At 48.8% G+C, this 24,197-nt stretch overlaps 1 protein-coding gene across 1 annotated transcript in view; it reads right to left on the bottom strand.

Moving 5' to 3' along the window:
- Positions 1-24,197, bottom strand: part of KIAA1671 (KIAA1671 ortholog) — a 202,217-nt gene that overhangs the window by 101,310 nt on the left and 76,710 nt on the right. Inside the window, 1 exon segment of the mRNA XM_021073316.1 lies at positions 18,085-18,219. Within this exon segment, the coding sequence (XP_020928975.1) occupies positions 18,085-18,219 (135 nt within the window).

Below are 24,197 nucleotides of genomic sequence, written 5' to 3'. Positions count from 1 at the left end.
TGGAGGCTGCTGATGGCCAGCCAACTACTCAGCCTCCCACTGAACAAGAGAGAAATGGGCTGGAAGGTACAGAGAGGATGACAGAGATGGGGGGGGGGGGTACTGGGCCACTGAGAGTGATGGGGAGACTCCCAGGCAGGAAAAGGAATGGCACCCGAAGAAAGTCAGAGACAGCGAGGAGACAGTGGGGAGAGGCAGCCTAGGACAAAGAGCAGAGCACAGCGGGGAGTGAGCAGGGAAGCGGGTGGAGGAGTGGCAGAAAGACAGAACAGGGAGTGAAGAATAAAAAGAAGCTGAAAAAATCAGGCCTAGCAAGTTCAAGGTGAAGACAGAGCTGAGGCCTGATGAGGCGGGTGGGGGTGGACAGGTACCAGTGATGGAGCACTCCCCCAGCCTCCCCGCAGCCCACTCTCAGCCGGAGGTGGCCACTGTCACCAGGTCACACTCCAGGAACATCGGGCCCCTGCTGCACCCCTACCACAGGCCAGACATGACCCCTAACCAGTGCAGTTTATTTCACTCAGCTCAGCTGGGCTGGTCCCATTTGCCACCTGGCCAGGAGGACCACACGCACGCGCAATGGTGATGATGCCCTGGCTCCCCATTCCTCCCACCCAGGCCACTGCCCACCCTACACCTGCCCCCACCCCCCTCCACAGGGTGAGCCAGGTGACCACAGGGACTTTGCTGATGCTATTCCCCAGTTGGAAGCCGTCTTCCTTCCTGTAGTGGATGGGATAGCCCCCCCCCAAAAAAATTATGTCCACCCAGAAACTGTAAATGGGACCTTATTTGGAAAAAGGTCTTTGCCGATGTAATTAAATTGAGGATCTTGCACTGAGATTATTCTGGATTACCCTGGGTTGCCCTAAATCCAGCGAGTATCCAGAAGAGAAGACACACCCTCAGGGAAGGTTGCCATCAGGACAGAGTCAGAGGCTGGAGGGGTGTGGCCACTAAAGCTGGACTAGGCCAGGAAGGACCCCCCCCCCCCAGACTCCTTGAAGGGAGCAGGGCCCTGTGACACCTGAATTCCTGACCCAGACGCTAGAGCTCTGGATAAGTGTCTACTGTTTCCCAAGCCACGAGGTGTGGAGACCCACGGTGGTGGCCCCCAAAAACATGCACAGTCCCCCTCCTCACGCTGGGTCTCTCCCTCCAGAGCCCATAACCCAGTCACAGGGTCCCCCCACCCCCTATACCTCTCCTGGTGATTCCACCTCCTTTTATTCCTCCTCCAAGGTCAGTTCCCCAAGGGCCCCCTATCCTGGTCAGCCTGGCTCCCATGTCTAGCACGACGCCCAGATACAGTAGGTCCTCAGGCATCTCTTATCAATGTCATTCATTCCTTCCAAAACAGACTGAATAGACAGGCAACCTACATGCCAACCTACTCAGAGGGCTTAGCTTTGAACAGAAATTTCTATAAAAAAGACAGGAGGTAGTTAAAATCAACATCTGCATTCACAGAGGAAACTGGGGATGGAGAATGGCAGCCTCCAGACATGATTATGTTTGGGTGTCAGGGCTTTTTTTTTGCGGCATGTGTGTGTGTGTGTGTGATTATTTTATTTGAATTAGTTGCCAACTCTGAAGTGTGGGAAGAATGGCGAGTCAGCAATGCAGATTTCCGGCATCTCTGGAAATGCAGGTGGCCGGGCCCACGGGTCTGCATTTCTGAGTGGGGCTGGATCGGCCACATTCCCCGGCACCCCACGGCCCGGCCCAGACCATCCCTGACCCTCCTGGGCATCTGAATCTCTCCGCCCTCTAAGAAAGCAGGCAGCCCACTCACTCTCCTGTGCACCCATCCCATCCAGGCCCTGTGCCCCGGACACAGCCCCTCCTGAGAACACTGGAGGCACCTGACAGGCCCCACGTGCCTGCCGCCTGTGCCCGTGGCTTGGCCTTCAATGCCCTTCACCGTACAGCCACCCTGTCCCGTCACAGTGACACCCATTCCTCAGTCATGTCCCAGCCTTTGCTCAGGAAGGGCCCTCTGCCAGGCAGGCCCTTCCCATCTGTGGAAATGCAGCCATCTTTTTTTAGGGGGGGCTTTATTTTTCTAGGGCCACATCTGCAGCCTGTGGAGGTTCCCAGGCTAGGGGTCAAATCAGAGCTGCAGCTGCCAGTCTTCGCCACAGCCACAGCAATGCAAGATCCAAGCAACATCTGTGACCTACATCACAGCTCTGGGCAACACCAGATCCTTAAATCCACTGGGTGAGGCCAGGGATCAAACCTGAGTCCTCATGGATACTAGTCAGGTTCATTACTGTTGAACCACAAAGGGAACTCCAGAAATGCAACTATTTTTTAAGTCCAATGCAAACAGCACAATCCAGGAGGTCCTCAAAGCGAGCAAGCAGGAGTCCTTGGCCCTCCTCTTCAGGAATGTCAAGGTGCTTCTCATGACAAGAGACTGTCTTCCCTGCAGGGCTATGGCTCCCCATGGGCAAGGCCTGGGTCACCTTGGAGGTCCCAGGGCCTGGCATGCAGCCCAGCACTTAGTAGGCACTCTATAACTGCTTCCTGAAAGGCAGAGGATTCCCAGTTCTCTCGCTGACAAGGAATCATACCTGGATCTGGGAATTCACAACACATGGCAAGAAGACCTACTGTGTGCACTGTGCCATCTCAACCACGGAAAGAGGCCCACAGAAGCCAAACACATGTCCCTGTCACCCAGGAATTGACACTCCCCTGAAGGGTCAGAGCACAGACAGAGCAGAAGGCTGTCAGTGGAGGAGGGGTGAGGTCCACGGAGGGGATGGCAGGTCCGGGCAGCTGGGGGGTGGGGGGCAGGTAAAGGGTGCAGATGCTGGAGGCAGACTGCCTGGATTTGAATCTTCATCCCAGCACTAGCTAGCTGTGTGCGGCTGGGCTGAATTCTGAACCTCTCTGTGCCTCAGCTCCCTGTGCCTGTCCCCTGGGGGTGGATGGGAGGGGGAAATGAGGTAATGTGTGTGATCAGGCACTCAGAGCCCAGAGCTCCCAGGAAGGGCTCAAATCATCTTGGCCATGACCACCCAGGGGTGTACTGAGTTCAGCCATCCTGGCTGACAGGGCAACAAGGAGGAACCCCAGCTGGGTCAGCCCTGCAGGATTGGGTCTGGGGGTGGGGGGGGGGTGGTTCTACCCCAAACAAGGCACTCCAAGCCCCGCCCATCAGGGCACAGCCAACCCACAGGGTATTATCAATTGCGGAACACTGGAAATCACTTAAGACACACAACTCAAAACAAAAAACAAGAAAATGGAAACTGCTTGCACGGAGCCCAACCCCTGGGTTCTCTCCACCACGAGGAGGGAGGACAGGGAAGGAAGGGGTGGGGGTGGGGGTTGGGAAGCACGAGAGGGAGCCAGCCCAGTGCTCTATACAAGGGACAGAAGCACTCTGGCTGCACTAAAACCACCGAGCTTGGGGAAAAAAGCAGGTGGGATGACACCGTGGTCGGAAATGTCCAGAAAAGGTGAAATGATGGAGACAGAAGGTAGATTAGTGCTTGCCAGGGGTGATGGCAAGGTTCTGGTGTCAGGCAGTGGTGATGGTTGTGCAACTCGGTAAATTTATTGAAAATGAATACATCATACACTTAGAATGAACTTTACAGGATGTAGGTTACATCTTAATAAGCTTTAGTAGAAGGATGAGAAGAAAGAAGAGGAGGAGAAGAAAGGGAGGAGGGAGGAGGAGAAGGGGAGGAAGAAGGAGGGGTGAAGAGAAGGGGGGAGAGGGAGAAGGGAAGGACGAGGTGGGTGGCGGGGGAGGAGGAGAGCTCACGGTCTATAGGAGGGAAGCCCTTGGGAATAAGTTACAGCACTGGAGGCCAAAGGGCCTGGAGGTACAGGAAAGGGTGCCACCTAGGACAGCTTCTTGGAGGAGGTGGCTTGGAGCCGAGGCTTGAAATACGGCTAAATGTAAAAAAAAAAAAAAAAAGAAAGAAAGAAAGAGCTTTTGCACAGCAAAGGAAACCAAAAAGAAAACAAAAAGACAACTTACAGAATGGGAGAAAATAGTTTCAGATGATGCAACCGACAAGGGCTTCATCTCTAGAATATATAAACAACTTATACAACCCAACAGCAAAAAAAACCAATCAATCAATGGAAAAATGGGCAAAAGACCTGAATAGACTGTTCTCCAAGGAAGATATACAGATGGCCAACAAACACATGAAAAAATGCTCAACATCGCTGATTATAAGAGAAATGCAAATCCAAACTACCATGAGATACCACCTCACACCAGTCAGAATGGCCATCATTCATAAGTCCACAAATAACAAGTGCTGGAGGGGCTGTGGAGAAAAGGGAACCCTCCTGCACTGTTGGTGGGAATGTAAACTGGTACAGCCACTATGGAGAACAGTTTGGAGATACCTTAGAAATCTATACATAGAACTTCCATATGACCCCGCAATCCCACTCTTGGGCATTTATCCGGACAAAACTCTACTTAAAAGAGGCACGTGCACCCGCATGTTCATTGCAGCACTATTCACAATAGCCAGGACATGGAAACAACCCAAATGTCCATCGACAGATGATTGGATTCGGAAGAGGTGGTATATATACACAATGGAATACTACTCAGCCATAAAAAAGAATGACATCATGCCATTTGCAGCAACATGGATGGAACTAGAGAATCTCATCCTGAGTGAAATGAGCCAGAAAGACAAAGACAAATACCATATGATATCACTTATAACTGGAATCTAATATCCAGCACAAATGAACATCTCCTCAGAAAAGAAAATCATGGACTTGGAGAAGAGACTTGTGGCTGCCTGATGGGAGGAGGAGGGAGTGGGAGGGATCGGGAGATTGGGCTTATCAGACACAACTTAGAATAGATGTACAAGGAGATCCTGCTGAATAGCATTGAGAACTTTGTCTAGATACTCATGTTGCAACAGAAGAAATGGTGGGGGAAAAATGTAATTGTAATGTATACATGTAAGGATAACCTGACCCACTTGCTGTACAGTGGGAAAATAAAAAAAATATTAAAAAAAAAAAAAAGAAAGAGGAGTTCCCTTCGTGGCGCAGTGGTTAACGAATCTGACTAGGAACCATGAGGTCGCGGGTTCGGTCCCTGCCCTTGTTCAGTGGGTTAACGATCCGGCGTTGCCATGAGCTGTGGTGTAGGTTGCAGACGCGGCTCGGATCCCGCGTTGCTATGGCTGTGGACTGGGCCAGTGGCTACAGCTCCGATTAGACCTGCAGCCTGGGAACCTCCATATGCCGTGGGTAAAAAGCCAAAAAAAAAAAAAAGAGAGAGAAAGAAGTATGGCTAAACATTTCTCTTCTCAAGAGACCTTGTGTTCAGGTAGAAGATTCAGCCTCTCTGGAAGTACATCTGCTTAAGTCAGAAATGCCACTTCTATATTCAGAGGTATCTCACTGTGGGCTACCCATGCCTGAGACACATACCATCCCCCCAACACACACCTCTTTTAGAAATAAAATAAAACTTCTTCACCACCCCCCGAATCATTTCTTCAGAAGAGAAACAGCATCAGTGAAAACAAACCAGGCAGCCAGGGCTGTGAGAGCTACAGATAATTGTCCCAACTTCAGCCCAGCAGTTCTGACAGAGTTGCAAAACCAAAACTAACAAGAGACCTGATGGGGAAGAGAGCTGAGTGACATGGGCACCAAAATGAGTGATAAGAAAATCTAAATGGTCATGGAAAACTTGGCTTTTTTTTTCTTTCTTTCTTTTTCTTTTGGTTTAGAATGAAGGCCCTGATGCAAAAGGAGTAAAAAACCAATAAAAGCAAAATGTTGAAAATAGATCACTCCCATGAGACACCACCTCACACCAGTCAGAATGGCCATCATTATAAGTCCACATATAACAAGTGCTGGAGCGGTTGTGGAGAAAAGGGAACCCTCCTGCACTGTTGGTGGGAATATAAGCTGGTACAGCCACTGTGGAGAACAGTATGGAGGTACCTTAGAAATCTATACATAGAACTACCATATGACCCAGCAATCCCACTCTTGGGCATATACCTGGACAAAACTTTCCTTAAAAAAGACACATGCACCCGCGTGTTCATTGCAGCTCTATTCACAATAGCCAAGACACGGAAACAACCCAAATGTCCATCCACAGATGACTGGATTAGGAAGATGTGGTGTATATATACACAATGGAATACTACTCGCCATAAAAAAGAATGACATAATGCCATTTGCAGCAATATGGATGGAACTAGAGACTCTCATACTAAGTGAAGTAAGTCAGAAAGAGAAAGACAAATAAATGATATCACTCATATCTGGTATCTAATATACAGCACAAATGAACTTTTCCACAGAAAAGAAAATCATGGTCATGGAGAACAGATTTGTGGTTGCCCAGGAGAGGGGGAGGGAGTGGGAGGGACTAGGAGCTTGGGTTAACGGATGCAAATTATTGCTCTTGGAATGGATTTACAATGAGATCCTGCTGTGTAGCACTGAGAACTATGTCTAGATACTTACTTCACAGCACGACAATGGGAGAAAAAATTATGTATACACGTATGTGTAACTGGGTCCCCATGCTGTACAGTGGGAAAAAAACAATAAAAAAAGAAAGAAAGAAAGAAAGAAAGGAAGGAAGGAAGGAGGAAGAAAGAAAGAAAGAAAGAAAGAAAGAAAGAAAGAAAGAAAGAAAGAAAGAAAGAAAGAAAGAAAGAAAGAAAGAAAGAAAAAGAAAGAAAGAAAGAAAGAAAGAAAGAAAAGAAAGAAAGAAAGAAAGAAAGAAAGAAAGAAAGAAAGAAAGAAAGAAAGAAAGAAAAAGAGATCACTCCATCCTGCCCTCTGGTGGTCACTTGTGAGCACTGCACCAGAAAGCTGATGCCTTCTTTCAGTCCGGAAGAGGATGGTGAGGTGGGGGATGGAGACAGGGAAACTGCAGCAAGAAACCTCCTGGAGGATACTCAGGCCATTTCGATGCCCTCAGAGGTGGAGACTTCCAAAAGGGTCCCATATCCCTGGACTGAGCCCTGCATGTGGCAACTGCCCACTGCATCCATCCAGGTCAAGTCACTGTGTTTCTGAAGCCTGTTTCTCCACGAGCTGTGGCAAGGATTCCACGAGGTAATATGTGAGACAAGACTGCCAATACCCATGTGTTAACTGAAGGCGGCTGGGTGTGGCTAAGTTACAAACATTTTTTTCTCCAATGTATAAAAATGGTGATATTTCACATTATCATCAGTTTTGCTTGAAGCATCGGGTGGGCTGGCCACTCTGGGCTGGAAGGCAGCAGCCCCCTCACCCCCACCACATTTGTCATTAAATTTCTCTGCCCAGGCTGGTTTCTGGGGGACCCTGGTACAGCATCTCGAGGAACCCCACATACAAATCCAGATTCAGAAGCCCTGGATGCACCTGTAGGGGGCTGGCATTTAGGGGATCACCAGGTCGTGGGTTTCTGAAGCAGAAGGAGTGGGGTCCTTGGAACGCTGCCCCACCCCACCCCAAGTAAACACTCTGGTTTCCTCCAAGTCCTCCTTTCTGCTCAGGGATGGGGAGGCCACCCTGAGGGCACAGGGGTCCCCTCCCAGGAGTGTGGCAAGGACAGCAACTCTCTGGTGTGATACAGCTGTCAAGCCCCCGCCCCCGCCCCCAGCCGTGGTTCAGGCTGAGCCCTCTGCCTGGCCTGCCCTTCCTGCCTCTCTCTACCTGGCCTTCTATGCACCTGTCAAGACCCAGCTTCAGCTGTACCTCAAGCCCTCTGGCTCCCCCACAACCAAGTCAAGGAGCCTGAGTATTGTTTTTCTCACCAGGTTAGTTAGTTGAGCACACACCTGCCTGTCCTCCCTGCTAGCTGCTGACTCACCCACTCATTTGTTCGCTCACTCCCTCACTGATTGAGCATCAACTTTGTCCTGAGGGCGTTGACCAAACGGTCAAGAGCCCAGAAATCCTGCCATTCTTGTTTGGGGCAGGGAGACAGATCAGCAAACAAAATAATAAGGGAGACAGAGGTTAGAAGAGTGAAGAAATTAAACCAGTACCAGTGCGACTGTAAAAATGAGGGGAATGCCAAAAAGTGCGGAAACAAACCAAATGTCCATCAACTGACATATGGGCAACCCACATGTGGTACATTCATAGGAGAGAATGTAATTCAGGCATAAGAAGGAGCACAGCACTGACCCAATGCTACAGCACGGGTGGACCTTGAAAACACCATGCTGAGTCAATAAGACTGGCACAAGAGGATACATATTGCGTGATTCCATTTATGCGAGGTACCCAGAATAGGCAAATTCTGAGAGACAGAAAAGAGAATATGGTTTGCTGAGGACTAGGGGGGTGGCTGGGGGTGGCAGCTAATGGGCACAGCCTTTTTTGAGGGTGAGGGAAACATTTTAGAAGTCACTGTGGCGATGGCTGCACAACTCTGTGCATGCACCAAAACCCACTGAATTGTGAATTGTGTGCTATGGGAATTACATCTCAATAAAGCTATTATATTTTAAATAGCAAGCCACGTTCACAAAAAACATTAACTAGATGTTAACCCATGTGGTTCATGAATATGAAAAACTGTCCAGGCTATAGGAGAGTGGCTAGGGTTTGGGAAAGATCAAATTCATGCATTAGGTGCTCCAAGCACAGGAGCAATGAGGGTTCAGATCCCAGCTCTGCCACCTCCTGGCTGAGTGATGTGGGCAAGCGACTTCACTCCTGTGAGCCTCAGCACTGCCTTCTGGAAAATAGGGACAAGAATAGTGCCTAGCTTGTAGGGTCACTGTGAGATTGAACCAAGCACAGGGACTGGCTCATCCTATAGGGTCAATAAATGGTACTGAGGGCATCGGGGAGTGACTGCTAAAGGGCACGTGCTTGCTTTGGGGGTGATAGAAATCTAAATTTGATTGCATGGTGGGTGCACACGTTTGTGATTATGCCAAAGTACACTGAAAGCCTCACGCTGAGTGCCTACTCTGTGCAGGGCCCTGTGCTGGGTGCTCCCTGCCTCTTAGAACTTCCACTTTGATGGGGAGGAAGATACCGGGTGACAGGAGGACACTGCATGTGACAACAGGGGTCTGAGGGAAAACGGGGGAGGGGGAGGCTGAGGGTCATTCCATCAGGGGAGACCTCGCTGGGGGTTGACACTGAGCTGAGAGATGCCCTGAGAAGAGGGAAGTGAGAAAGGAATCTGGAGAGGAGACTGCCGAGGCTTGGGGTGGAATCACGCCAGCTTGTTATGGAACAGTCTGGAGGCCAGTGTGTCCTGAGTGGAGTGATTGGGTTAAATGGGGCTTATTCCTGGTTCCTGAGGCCATGTGTGTATGTGTGAGCGCGCGCGTGTGCGCCTGTGTGTACATACGTACAAATGCACTTGTGTGCATCCTAGCAGTGGAAAACGCCGTGTGGACCCCGCAACCCTGCCAGGATGTGGGGGCCACCGGGTGTGTCTCAGTCGACTGTATAGGTGAAGCAAGTCATTGTGACTGTTCGCAGTTGAAAGTGCATGTTTGTTAATGATTTCTTTTCTTACCAAAAAACGTCAAGATTATTACAATATTAGCATTATTCTCACGCAAGAGCACGTCACCTCAAGGAGGTGAAACAAAAGGACGAGATCTTTCTCAGCGTTGGGGCCTCCGCTCCCTCGCCTGAGCAACGGCGGAATTGCCCTGTGGCACTGAATGGGTTAACCCGTGGACAGGGTGAGGAGGCTCCAAGCAAATCCGGCGCCTGTAATCCCGAGCAAGTCCACAAGGGGCGCGCGCGCGCCAGGTTGCCGGCCCGCCTGGCCCCTGCAGAGACGTTTTGTCCTGGTCATTCATTGGCCTCTGGGGTCTGTGGGCCTGGCTGGGGGTCCTCCGTGGCCTCGATGCCCGGGAACCCACAGAGCCCTGGGAGCTCCAGTGGCACAACTATAACACAATTCAGCCTAGCAGACGCTGACCTTCCATGTAGGGGGCCCTGTCCCCCTACCCCAAACATCCTCACCCATCTCCAGCAGCAAGGAGTGAGTCCACAAGCCAGAAATCGATCCAAGTGCCGTGTACCCTTGGGCCAGTCACGTCCCCTCTCTGAGCCTCAGGTTCAGTATCTCTAAAATGGGCATTTTCCTAGCACCTCTGGATACAGCGAGGTCTCTCAGGGGGAAATGCCAGTACCCTCAATAAGCACAAGGGACAGGCCTCAGGGTCCTCTTCTACAACAGGGGGACAGTGTTGTGGGGTTTGTGAGGATTCAGTTGGATAGTGGAATGGTGTCTGTACAGTGCTTAGCAGGGTCTGCAATGTCTGCAGACATTCAGTATATTATATATAGTTTCAGTAAGAGCAAACACTTGAAAACACCTACTAGGTGTCAACCACTGTTCACAGTGCCTCATGTACATTAATGCACCCAAATAAGTACATTTCTAACAAGTAGACTCTCTTATTATCCCTGTTTTACAGATGGGGAAACCAAGGCACAGAGATGTGACCCACTCAAGGTCACATAGGTGAGAAGGAGCTGAGTTGAGATTCAAACCTAGGCTATCGGGTTTAAGATGCATATTACACTTCAACTAAAAAATTGTGTTCGGTATGCATATTACAACTCTTAAATTTTAAAAATTATTTTCTAGGCAACAACAAAAAAAGCAGCAGATAAATTAGATCTAACCGAAATAGAAAGCCCTCATGCATCAAAGAAAACTATTAAGAGAATGAAGAAACAGAGTTCCCGTCGTGGCTCCGTTCAATCCCTGGCCTTGGCTCAACGGGTTAAGGATCTGGCTTGCCATAAGCTGTGATGTAGGTCGCAGATTCGGCTCAGATCTAGCGTTGCTGGGGCTCTGGCATAGGCTGGCGGCTACAGCTCTGATTAGACCCCTAGCCTGGGAACCTCCATATGCCACGGGTTTAGCCCTAAAAAGCCAAAAAAAAAGAAAAAAAGAAAAGAAAAGAGAGAGAGTGAAGAAACAATGCACAGAATGGAAGGAAATATTTACAAATCATCAAATCATGCATCTGATGAGATGAATATCCAGAATATTATGTTTATACAAATACATATTTCCTATATATATAAAATACTTCTACAATTCAACAGAAAAGCAAACAATCTGATTTAAAAATGGGCAAAGAAGATAACCAATTGGCCAAGAAGCACATGAAAAGATATTCAATGTCATTAGTCATTAAGGGAATGCAACTCAAATCCAGGAGGAGATACCATTTCACACCCATTAGGAGAGATAGTATTTTAAACACATATGCACACACAGAAAATAACAAGTGTTGGTGAGGATGTGGAAAAATTAGAACTCTTGTGCATTATTGCTGGTGAGAATGTAAATTGGTGAAGGCACTGTGGAGATTGCTCAAAAAGTTAAAAAGGATTTACCGTATATTTTTTGCATACCACTCTCTGGTATATACTCAGAATAACTGATAGCAGAGACTCAAACAGGTATTTGTATACCAATGTCCCTAGTAGCGTCATTCACAATGGTCAAAGGTGGAAATAATCCAAATGCCCATCCACAGATGAACAGACACACACAAGGTGTTCTAAACATACCAAGGGGAAGTTCCCATTGTGGCTCAGTGGTAATGAGCCCAACTAGTATCCATGAGGATTCGGGTTGGATCCCTGGCCTCACTAGTGAGTTAAGGATCCGGCATTGCTGTGGCTGTGGCGTAGGCCGGCAGCTGCAGCTCCAATTCAACCCCTAGCCTGGGAACCTCCATATGCCACAGATGCAGCCCTAAAAAAAAAAAAAAAAAAAAAAACAAACCACAAAAAACCAGCGAATACTATTCATCCATAAAAGAAGTGAAGTGCTGACACTTGCTTCAGACAAAACCTCGAAGACATTATGTTAAATAAAGAAAGCCCTGGAGTTCCCGTCGTGGCGCAGTGGTTAATGAATCCGACTAGGAACCATGAGGTTGTGGGTTCGACCCCGCCCTTGCTCAGTGGGTTAACGATCCGGCGTTGCCATGAGCTGTGGTGTAGGTTGCAGACGCGGCTCGGATCCTGCGTTGCTGTGGCTCCAGCGTAGGCTGGCAGCTACAGCTCCGATTGGACCCCTAGCCTGGGAACTCCATATGCCGCAGGAGCACCCAAAGAAATAGCAAAAAGACAAAAAAAAAAAAAACAAAACAAACAAACAAAAAAAACCAACAACAAAAAAGAAAGCCCAAAAGGATATATACTGTATGATTCCTTTTATATGAAAGAACCTAGAAGAGGCAAATTCGTAGAGACAGAAAGTAGAGTCAGAGGTTACTGGAGGGCTGTGGGAGGGGGGCTGTGTTTAACGGTACAGAATTTCTGTTTGGGATGATGAAGGAAGTTCTAAAGACAAATGACGATGATAGTTACAAAACATTGTGAATGACTTTAATGATACTGTATAGTATGCTTAAAATGGTTAAAATGGTAAATTTTATCTAATGTATATTTAACCACAATAATTTTTTTTAATAGTCTTGCCTAAATTCTTCCTAACTGGTCTCCCAGCTTCCAGCAATGTCCACTAGAGGGCGCGCGAAGCTGCACCTCTGACCTTATATAACCCTGGTAGTAACTTTCCTTGACTCCTCCAGCTTCTAGCAGGAGAATGAACACCGCCCCTTATTCTAACCTGGAGGGTCCTTCTCAGCTAGGCATTGTTAACCTGCCCCTGCCTCCTCCCCACCACTCCCCAGGTAACCTCCTTGAAGCTCTGGGAAAACCCCCTCTTCTCCCCACACAGGAGTATTGGCTGCAGCGTAGGAACCACACCTTGGTCACAGCTATATCTGAGGACCAAAAGCAGCACATGACACATAGTAGATACTCAAAAAAACTTCTGTTAAATGAGCATATGACTAGTATTTATCATCTTGTTATATATAATTACCTGTTTAAAGTCTGTGAATGTGCGCAATTTGAGGACAAATTAACTTGTTAATCTTTATATCTGTAGAGCTTTGTAGGTATTAATAATTGGATAGATGGATGGGTGGGTGGATGGGCAGGTAGATGGATGGACAGGTGAGGGTGTGGGAGGGTGGGGAGATGGCTGTGTAAATGAATAAATACAAAATCCTCCCAACATAAAATCTCAGGCACAACTGGTCATTTGCCTGATAAGGCCTAGCGAACAAACGCTTTCTGGTCTGGCTGGTCTTCATTCAAAAAAGGAACTTTAATCAGCTGAGATTACTCAATTCTTCTCCAGCCCTTTCAACTCAGCAGTGAAAGGCAAGAAGCAATTAACAAATGAAATCAGCCACCTGTCAGAGGATTCCCGGCCTCTTAGAGGCCCACGTGCCACCAGGTCCTCACCCCTCAACTCCCATCAGCCTCCTAAAGCTGGCACCATCCAGACTCTCTCAGGCAGAGAGGGTCACTCTGGCCACTGAGTGGCTCCCTCCGGCCTGTTCCTTCCACCTCAGCCTCCCTTCCTTCTCTGACCCTGCCCCCCAGTGGACTGGAGGGCCTTAGAGGGCGGGGATTGTGTTCTCCGATCCCTGAAGGCCAGCACCCATCACACATCTCATATCACAGCATATAGACGCTGGTAGATTTTTCTCTCTTTTCCCATAGTCTGGTTTGGAGGCCCAATCCTTTCTTATCAAGGACCTGACAATTTCCATTTTCCTTCTGGACTGTGTACTAAACAATGCTATTTGTTGGATGACCAAAGGCCATTTCCAACGTGGCCAGTTTCCAGCACTGAATATTGACTTCCCCAGACCCTCTTCATGCTAGCTGTGGCCACGTGACCCCGTAACCACCATCCTGGAGGATGCTCCAGAGAACAGCTTTTGCTTTCTTGCAAACTCAGCTGACATGGCCCCTGGCTTCCCACTTCTTCCTGCCTGAAAGTGGATCTAGTGCCTGGAAAAGTGGCAGCCACCTTGGCACCATGAGGCACAAAGCAGAAGGGCAAGCTCAAGAGACTCCCAGAGGTGCTGAGCTCAGCTAGCAGCTGCCCACCTCTGAACGTCTTGCTGTGTGAGGCCAATTAGATCTTTCACTTGGCACCAGTGACCATATTCTTGATCCATGTGAAACTCAACATGACCTGGACACAGGCCCAACTTCATACGTGGGAATGCCTAGCAACATATTATGGGGAGGTGCATCCACATCCTCAGCAAATGAAGACTATTAAGATCTTTATGTACCACTTGGAGCTCTCTTCTCATAGCAGGTTAAGGCTCTAGCATTGTCCCTGCTGTAGTAGGGATTTGATACCTGGCCCCCCAACTTCCACGTGCCACGGATGCAACCAACAAACAAAACAAAATGAAAAAATCCTCTATGTACAACTTGTTTAAGCACTATCTTTGATGAGTTATTTACAGCACTTAATATATAGTTTTCCATTTTGGTATTTTCCTTCCCATTTGAGAGCCCAGTCAACCAAATGAAATTCAAAGAGAACTTCTAAGCAAGACCACTGATGTCTCCACTGAGGACCTCCTCAAGAGCTCACTCTTATCTCAAGTTGACTGCATTCACAGGAATCACAATTCTTGTCATTAGAATCCCCCCAAGATGTCCCCCCATTCTTCAGTTATTATAATAACGTTATCAGGCTCAACTTTAATGATTGGCGGATCCTTGTACAAAGATGGTGGCTTGATGACAGAGCTGCCAGGAGGTGGCGCCACCTCTCAAAAACAAGAATTAGGGTTTCATCCGCCAGAGATGGGGGAAAAGTCTGAACTCAGCATTAAAACACACCCAGGGCGGGGGTATCCAGGAATGACTTCCAGGCCATCTCCTGGTCCCTGGATGACACTAACTGCATAGAAGACAGTTTCACAACCCCAAACCCTGGCCCAAGCTGCTGCCTCCATCAGGCGCAAACCAGTTCTTCCCAGACCCACACACATTTGGCAAACACTTGTTCATCCTTGAAGACTTAAAACAGCTGTCCCTCCTCTGTGTGACTTCCCCAGATGGAGAAATATGCTCTCTCATCTTGGAGGGGGGGACTTGGAACCGTGAGCAAATTGAATGAAGGACTGCAGGTGACACCGTGCCTGGCAGATAATAAGGGCTCGATCAACAGTAGCCATTAGGGCCCACGGCAATTATTTACTTACCTTCTTATCTATCTGCATTTTATTCATAACACGCAGACCAATATTTGTCAAAAGAAAGACTGAACCCTACCCCCGTACCCTGTCTCAGCCAAAGTGGTCACCATCCCCCAAACACGCCTTTCACATAGCCCCACCCCCACACCGCTCAATGTGCTGTTCCTCTCCTAGACCCTCCAGGGCCAGCTCCGGGGCCCCCTGGACTGTGGACCCCAGGAGACTGAGTGGGAGACTCTCCAGGGCCCACTCACTTGGGATCTGGTGCAAAGGAGGACCAGGGGAGGTGAGCTAGTCACTCAGTGAGTCAGCAGATGCCATCCAATGGGTTTGGGGGCATGGGAGAACATTCTTGAGGTCACCAAAGGGACGCCCACCTGCCTCATCACAGGGAACCTCCATGGCCAGTGAATCTGGGCCTTTGCGGTCACGGGAGGGGCCTCTGGGGTGAACTGTGACCCAAGGTCGCAGTCCAGGACTGAGTCACCATGTCTGATGATTCCTGCCCGAGTGCAGACCAGAGGCTTGCCTCATGAGAAGAGGGTGAGCCTGCCTACCAATACCATTGGACCAGGCAGGGAGGAGGCTGGCAGCCCCGCAGAACCCAGGTCCTAAAGGTGCCCCTGAAGGAAGCAGGGGAGGGAGAGAGAGCACAGAGCACTGGCCAGGGGCATCGCAAAGGACGCCTCCCCTCACCTGGCCTCTGATTCTGCAACGGAAAAAAAACAAAAAACTTCTAAGACTGGGGATAGCTTCCTGTTCCATAAGTAGTTCTTCGAGAGACTGTAGGAAAAAACAACTGACAGTGCCAGAGCCAGAACTCAAACCCACTTCTTTTAACTTCTAGAACCCCAATGCTAAGGTTCCCCCCCACACACCCAGTAGGCTTTTGAAGCCATCAGAAAGCAAGTGGAACACCATCACTCTCTGGTGGCCACTCCTGGAATTGCAGGTGTCTGTCCTGAAAGTTGGGAAACTGATCTGGGGCCCCATCTCTGTCTGGTTCAAGCTCAGTATCCCACCCACGAGAGGCAATTAAGCAGGCACGATGTGGCAGGGGCCTAAGAAGCCAGAAGGAGGGAGCCCAGGTGAGACACCCAATTACTCCACCAAGGCTCTTCATTGACAGAAAGAGGAGCCAGCAAGCAGAGACTATAAAAAGGCAGGGCTTGGGTGTTCCTGTCATGGCTCAGCAGTTAACGAACCCAATTAGCATCCATGAGGGCGTGGGCTTGATCCCTGGCCTTGCTCAGTGGGTTAAGGATCTGGGGTTGCCATGAGCTGTGGTATAGGTTACAGACACAGCTTGGCTCCTGAGTCGCTGTGGCTGTGGCTGGCAGCTACAGCTCCGATTGGACCCCTAGCCTGAGAACCTCCACGTGCTGCGAGTGCAGCCCTAAAAAGACAAAAGAAAAGTCAGGGCTTGAATTCTGTTCCTTCCATAAACTTTGTCTACACACACACACACACACACACACACACACACACTCACACACTCACACACTCACACACACATAGAGCTCAAGGACAATTAGATAAGCTGAGTCAGTGCCATCTGAGAGGGAATGGAGACAAGGGTCAGAAAGAAATCAGTGGCTGAGGTCTGGACACTTGAGGAATTTCCGGGCTGCTCAGCCCAGGTCTGAATCCCACCACAGGCACCATCACCTCTAGCCCCACAATCGGGCCTTTTCACTCTCCCATCAGGTCTCAGCAAGAACCCTGCCAGGGAAGGCATCTTTACTCCACTTTACAGAGGAGGAGACGGAAGTTCAGGAAAGTGAAGTTTTCTTATCTGTGGCCATAAAGCTAGATGGAATGGACCTAGGATTTCAATGCTGTAGGATCCCACATCTCAGAGACCTGGAGACCAAGCACAGATGCCACTGAAATGCACAGAGCCCTGTCATCAAGTGACCTCAGGAACAGAACTGGCATTGCCTCATTAAAAAGGCTTATCTCAGAGGCCCCCACGTGGGCTCTGGGGCCCAGAAGGGACTTCGGGAGCAAGTGCCGAGCTCAGCAGATCTCCAAGGATCACAGACGAAAGTTAAACAAACAAACAAGCAATGAAAAAAAAACCAAAACCAAAAACAAAACAAAACCCAAAAAACCAATCAACCAACCAAACAAACAAACAAACAAAAAAACAGAAAAAAAGCACAGAAAATCAGAAGTGGTGAAGCTGGGGACACTTAGGCACTGGGGAAGGAGGCTTCCCCAGGATCCTGTTGCTTCCTTTACTCACCTTCTTTCCCAAGTGAGGAAAGAGGCTAAGAGGGAGGAATGCTGGCCAAGGAGACAGAGCTCAGTGAGAGCCAAAAGGAGACTTGAAAACAAGAACAATAATAGTAATCATGGTAACGTAACAGTTATTTAAGTGTTTGCTGTGTACCCAGGACAGAGCTAAACACTTCCTGCATTATCTTATCTGAGCTGCACATCAGCCCTGTGAAGCAGATGCTATTATTATCCGCATTTTACAATGAGGAAACTGAGGCCGGATGTCCATCTGCATGCAGAGCCAGGATGTGAACCCAGACGACCTGGCTGCGGATCTGGCTACTACCGCCTTCCTCCTGCTCCCGCATTACCACCCTATGGGTTACTGTCTGAATGACTATGAGCTGAGCCCCGAACAATTTGACACCATCTTCTCAACGGTGCGAACGAAACAGGAATCACTGTCCCATTTTCCAGGTGAAGAAACTGAAGTGCCAGAGAAATTAAGTACATTGCTCAAAGAGGCTGAGAGGAGGAGATGGTGCTGGGATTCGAACCCAGAGCTCTCGGACCCCAGCGTGTGTTCTCCTAATGGCTCTGGGCCCAGCAGCAGGGGCTGTCCCTCTGCAGTGGGCCCGGCAGAGCCGCCAAATACCCTCCATGTCACGAACCTCAGCCCAGGCTCCTGGACGGGCACCTGCTGGTCCCCATCCTCCTCGGGCCCCCAGGCCAGCCTGGACTCTCCCACAGATACATTCCCTATGGTGTCTGCTCCGTCCACGCTGGTGTCACTCACCACGAAAGGCCCGCTCCTCTTGTCCTTGCAGAAGCTGCGGCTTCTCCTGGGGCCCGTGGTGGTGGGGGTCACCTGCTGGAGCGGCGGCTCACTGTCCTGGAGGGCACCCTCCCTCCCGAGGTCCCGCAGCAGCACCTGAGACAGAGGACACAGGAAAAGGACTTTACTGGGGCTTCCCCACTTGCAGGAAGAACACATCATGTGGAAAGAGTCCATTCTGTACCTAAAATGGTGAAGAAGAAAATTAAGCACTGGACACAGCCCCCCACCCCTCATCCTAGGGCAGGCAGCCCACCTCAGTGATGAGAGGTAATGTGTGGGATCGACGGGTCTGGGTTCAGCCCATTCTCAGCCAGGTGAGTGCCTTAACCTCTCTGAGCCTTGACCCATGTGGGGAAAGACCCATGATAATCCTTCTCACCTTCTAGGTTCAGGAAAAAACCCAATGAGGACCTGCACATGGAAAGCTGTGACTCAGTACTGCCACCAGGGGGCGGATGTGCGTGAGACCTGTGGGAACCTGGCTGGCTTCCCCTGGGCTGCCCTATGCCTGGCATATGGGGAGCCCTCCCTAAATGTTAACCAGCCTTATTACTGCCACTGGCAGCTCTGGGTGACCTCATCTTTGACATCTTTCCATGCACCCGACACACGTGCACATGTGCACATATGCAGAGAGAAAGGGTCCACGAATACGACCAGACTAGGTATGCTGGTGTGAAGCCTGTCATTTTTATATATAAGAGGATACAGTCACAAGGCAGTAAACACAGGACTCTGGAAGGCAGATTTTACAAACCTCACGCCATCTCTGCACAAAGGAAAGAAAGCCCAGAGAGGGAAGGCATCAGCTTAAGAACACACAGCATGAGGAAAGAGCAAGGCTGGACTCCTGATCCCTTGCCCCACAGCCTCGTTTTTGATGTTGTAGGAGACCCTCTGGTTCTCCTCTGACCTCCAGGCTGTTCCTTCTCAGGATCCCTGCCTCCCAGAGGGACACGTACAGGTGTGTCCCAGGCCAGCCACAGAGCCCCCTCTTTTTTTTTTTTTTTTTTTTTTTTTGCCTTTTCTTGGGCTGCTCCCTCGGCATATGGAGGTTCCCAGGCTAGGGGTCCAATCGGAGCTGCAGCCACTGGCCCAGTCCACAGCCACAGCAACGTGGGATCTGAGCCGCGTCTGCGACCTACACCACAGTCACGGCAACGCCGGACCCTTAACCCACTGAGCAAGGCCAGGGATCGAACCCGCAACCTCATGGTTCCTCATCGGATTCGTTAACCACTGCGCCACGATGGGAACTCCAGAGCCCCCTCTTATGCCACATCACTCCTTCAGGGACTTCTCATCGTACCCCATGGCCTCAATAAATCCTGTCTACACATGAAAGACTCCTGATCCTGTCTCTCCGTGTTGGGACTTCACTGCCCACTTACCATCTCTACTCCCTGCTCAGACTGATCTGAGACCTCACATGCCCCAAACAGGCCTCTGGATTCCTCCCCTCCATCACTCCTCCCCGCATTACCCATCACCCAGTTGGCAGGCCAAGTCCCTCGGGTTGCCCTCTATCTCCTCTTCTCTCCACCCCATCAGCAAAGCTGTGACTCTGCCTTCGAAACATGCTGCAAACCTCACATCATATACCGAAATCAACTTGAAATAGATCAAAAACCTAAATGTCAGAGCCAAAAGGAAAAAACCCTTAGAAGAAAATATAAGCTTAAACCTTCATGACCTTTGTGGATTAGGCATGGATTTCTTAGATATGACACCAGAGGTTCAAGTGGCAAAAGAAAAAGAAATTGGACTACATCAAAACGAAACGCTTCGGTGCTTCAGGAGTTCCTATTGTGGTTCAGCAAGTTAAGAACCTGACACAGTGTCCGTGAGGATGTGGGTTCAATACCTGGCCTCACTCAGTGGGTTGAGGATCTGGCATGGCTATAAGCTGTGGTGTAGGTTGCAGATGTGGCTCAGATCAGGTGTTGACATGGCTATGGTGTAGTGGGCAGCAGCAGCTCCAAATCAACCCCTAGTCTGTGAATTTCCATATGCCACAAGCACAACCCTAAAAAGAAAAAGAGAAAGAAAAAAAAAAAAAAAAAAAAAAAAACTTTGGTGCTTTGAAGGGCACCATTAATAAAGTGAAAAGACAACCCACAGGATGGGAGAACATTCTTGCAAATCATTATGGCTGATAAGCACTTGTATCCAAAATGTACAAAGAATAATTACAACTCAATAATAAAATAACAAGCCAATTTTAAAATGGACAAAGGATCTGAATAAACATTCCTCCAAAAAAGGTTATTCAAATGGCCAGTAAGTACATAGAAAGATGCTTAATAGGAAATGCAAATCAGAACCACATGATCATTTTGCAATATGCATAAATACTGAATCATTATGTTGTACATCTGAAACTACTATGAAATATAACATGGGAGGAGTTCCTGTCGTGGCTCAGTGGTTAACGAATCCAACTAGGAACCATGAGGTTGCGGGTTCGATCCCTGACCTTGCTCAGTGGGTTGGGGATCCGGCATTGCAGTGAGCTGTAGTGTGGGTCGCAGATGCGGCTCAGACCCTGCATTGCTGTGACTCTGGTGTAGGCTGGCAGCCACATCTCTGATTGGACCCCTAGCCTGGGAACCTCCACGTGCCGCAGGATCTGCCCTAGAGAAGGCAGAAAGACAAAATAAAATAAAATAATTTGGGGAAAAAAAAAAAAGAAATATAACATGGGAGTTCCCTTCATGGCGCAGCGGAAACAAATCCGAGTAGGAACCAAGAGGTTGTGGGTTCGATCCCTTGCCTCACTCAGTGGGTTAAGGATCCGGTGTTGCTGTAACCTGCGGTGTAGGTTACAGACACGGCTGGGATCTGGCGTTGCTGCAGCTGTGGTATAGGCCTGCGGCTACACCTCCGATTGGACCCCTAGCCTGGGAACCTCCATATGCTGCCTAAAAAGACAAAAAACAAAAAAAAGAAAAAAAGAAATATAACATGAATTATATCTCAACTTTTAAAAAAACCACCATGAGATACAACTTCACATCCATTAAGATGGATAGAATCAAAAAGACAGATGATCAAAAACAAGGGAGTTCCTGCTGTGGCACAGCAGAAACGAATCTGATTAGTATCCATGAGGATGCAGGTTTGATCCCTGGCCTCCCTCAGTGAGTTAAGGATCTGGCATTGTCATGAGCTGTGGTGTAGGTCACAGACGAGGCTTGGCTCCGCATTGCTGTGGCTGTGACGTAGGCTGGCACCTGTAGCTCCAGTCTGACCCTTAGTCTGGAAATTTCCTATGCCACAAGTGCAGCCCTAAAAAGAAAAAAAAGACAGATGATTGCTAATTATTGGAGAAATGTAAATCAAACCTACAATGAGGTACCACCTCATACTGGTTAGAATGGCCATCATTAAAAAGGCTACAAATAACAAATGCTGCGGAGGGTGTGGAGAAAAGGGAACCCTCCTGCACTGTTGGTGGGAATGTAAATTGGTACAACCTCTATGGAAAACAGTATGGAGGTTCCTCACAAACTAAAACTAGAACTACGGTATATGATCCAGCAATCCCACTCCTGGGCATATACCCAGACAAAACTATAACTGGGAAAGATACATGCACCTCCATGGTCATAGCAGCACTACTCACAACAGCCCAGATATGGAAACAACCTAAATGTCCACTGACAGATGAATGGATAAAGAAGAGGTTTACATATACACAATGGAATTACTACTCAGGCATAAAAAAAGAACGAAAAATGCAATTTGCAGCAACATGGATGCAACTAGAGATTATCATACTAAGTGAAGTCAGAAAGAGAAAGACAAATGCCATATGATTATCACATATGTGAAATCTAAAATATGGCACAAATGAACCTATCTACAGAACAGAAACAGACTCACAGACATAGAGAACAGACTTGTGGTTATCAAGGGGGAGGGGATTGGGGGAGGGACAGACTGGGAATGGGGGTTAGTAGATGTAAGCTATCACATGTAGGATGGGTAAACGACAAAGCCCTACTCTATAACAAAGGGAACTATATATTCAATATGCTATGATAAACCATAGTGGAAAAGAAAATATTTTAAAAAGAATGTATATGGTATATGTGTGTGTGTGATACATATATATATATCACTTTGCCGTACAGGAGAAATTAACACAACATTGTAAATCAACTACAATTTTTTTAAAAAGACACATGATAACAAATGTTGGTAGGATGTAGCAAAATTAGAACCCTCGTACACTGCTAGTGGAAATGTGAAATGGTACAGCTGCTCTGAAAAACAGTCTGGCAGTCCCTCAAAGGTGAAATCTGGGGTTATTACCATATGACCCAGCAATGCCACTCCCAGGTATAAAGCCAAAGAAATGAAAGGCCTAGGTTCACCCAAAAACATGTACATATGTGTTCAGAGCAGCATCCCCTGTAAGAGCCAGAGTGGGAACAAGCCAGATGCCCATCACTGACGAATGGGCAAATAAAATGGGCACATCTACACAACAGAATGTTATTCAGCCATAAAAGGAAGGGAGTGCTGATAGATGCCACAATATGGATGAACCTTGAAAACATTACACTAAGTGAAAGAGGCCAGTCCCAAAGGACCCCATATTGTGTGATTCCGTTTATATGAAATGTCCTATGAAATGCCTATTCTGGCAAATCTATAGAGACAGAAAGTGGATGAATGGCTGCCCAGGACTGGAGGGTATTAGAGAAACAAGAAATGCCTGCGTGGTAGGTGCAAGGCTTTCCGGGGTGTGTGGGGGGTGATGAAGATATTTAAAAATTGGGTGTGATAATGGTTGGAGAACTCTGTGAATACACTAAAAGCCATCGATTGTACATTTTAAGTGGGTGACTTCCATGGGCCATTAATAATATCTCAATAAAGCTGTACCTCATTGCTGCAAACCCTCCCTCCACGGCCACCACTGTGATGCAAGCCCTGTCACCTCTTGTCTGAGGACCACGGCAGCCTCTTCACTGGCCTCCCTGCTTCCAGCCTCACCCAGGGAGCAGCCAGGGGTCTCCCTGAGACACAGATGGTGAACCTGTTAGCTCCCTTATGCTCCGGCCCCTCCTCACCTCTCCGTCTCAGCTCTGGGGGGCACCCCAGGGCCCACTGTGGTCCCTCCAGCATCCCCAGGACCAACTCATCCCCCTGCTGGGCTTTCTTCTCTGGCTGCTTCTGCCTCCCCTCCCCCCACCCCTCCCTCCGAAGACCTTCACCGGCCTGGGTCTTTTTAAGCATCGCTCACCTGGCATCTGTCAGGTCCCTTCCCGTGAGACCACCCCTTAGAAGAAGGGGTGACAGGGAGGTTACTCTATCTCCCCGGGGCTTACCATTCTCTCAATGACCCCACCCACTCACTGTGCTTGCCCTTCTGGACCAGCGCTGTCCACTGGAACATTCTGCGATTGTGGCAATGCTCTCGATCCAGGCTGCCCAAGGCCATGGTCATGGGCCCCTTGTGGCTTTGGAGCACGTGGATGTGTCCAGTGCAACTGAGAAACTGAACTTCGGACCTTACTTAATTGTAACTAATTTAAATGTAAAGAACCACACGTGGCCAGTGGCTGCCGTGTGCAGCCTGACACAGTGGACTGGGCCCTCCCAGCAGCCCCAGCACCCAAAACAGGGCCTGGTGTTGGAGACCACTGAACTGCTGAACTCTCTGCAGAAGGCAAATATCTGCTGACACAGAGTTCTAAAGTACAGGGTCTCCTTCAAAGACAAGATAAGGGAGCTATGCATAAACCAAGCTATTCTATGAGCAGCTGCACTACGCCCTAGAGGGATGCACCAGTGCTAATAGTTTCCTTTGTTATTCACTAAGCGGTAGCTTTGTCACTGCCTCAGCCTGCTCATGCTCACAAATCTACACATGGTACCTTCCTTAATAAGTTTTGTGGGCTAAAGCCCAGCGCCTTTGTTCTGCTGAACGGAGTGCCTCCTGGTCCCCCACTTTCTAGATGTAGAAGAAAGAGTCTTGTGTGTTTTGTTATACCGCACCATCCCCCTTCCAGGATTCCCCGTTGCCCTGCAGCGCTGGACGCGGCAGCCTGGCACTGGGT

The sequence above is a fragment of the Sus scrofa genome, chromosome 14 (genome assembly GCF_000003025.6).
Source record: "Sus scrofa isolate TJ Tabasco breed Duroc chromosome 14, Sscrofa11.1, whole genome shotgun sequence".
Lineage (NCBI taxonomy): Eukaryota > Metazoa > Chordata > Mammalia > Artiodactyla > Suidae > Sus > Sus scrofa.
The sequence above is the reverse complement of the archived record's forward strand: the minus strand, read 5'-3'. Positions and strand labels throughout refer to the sequence as shown.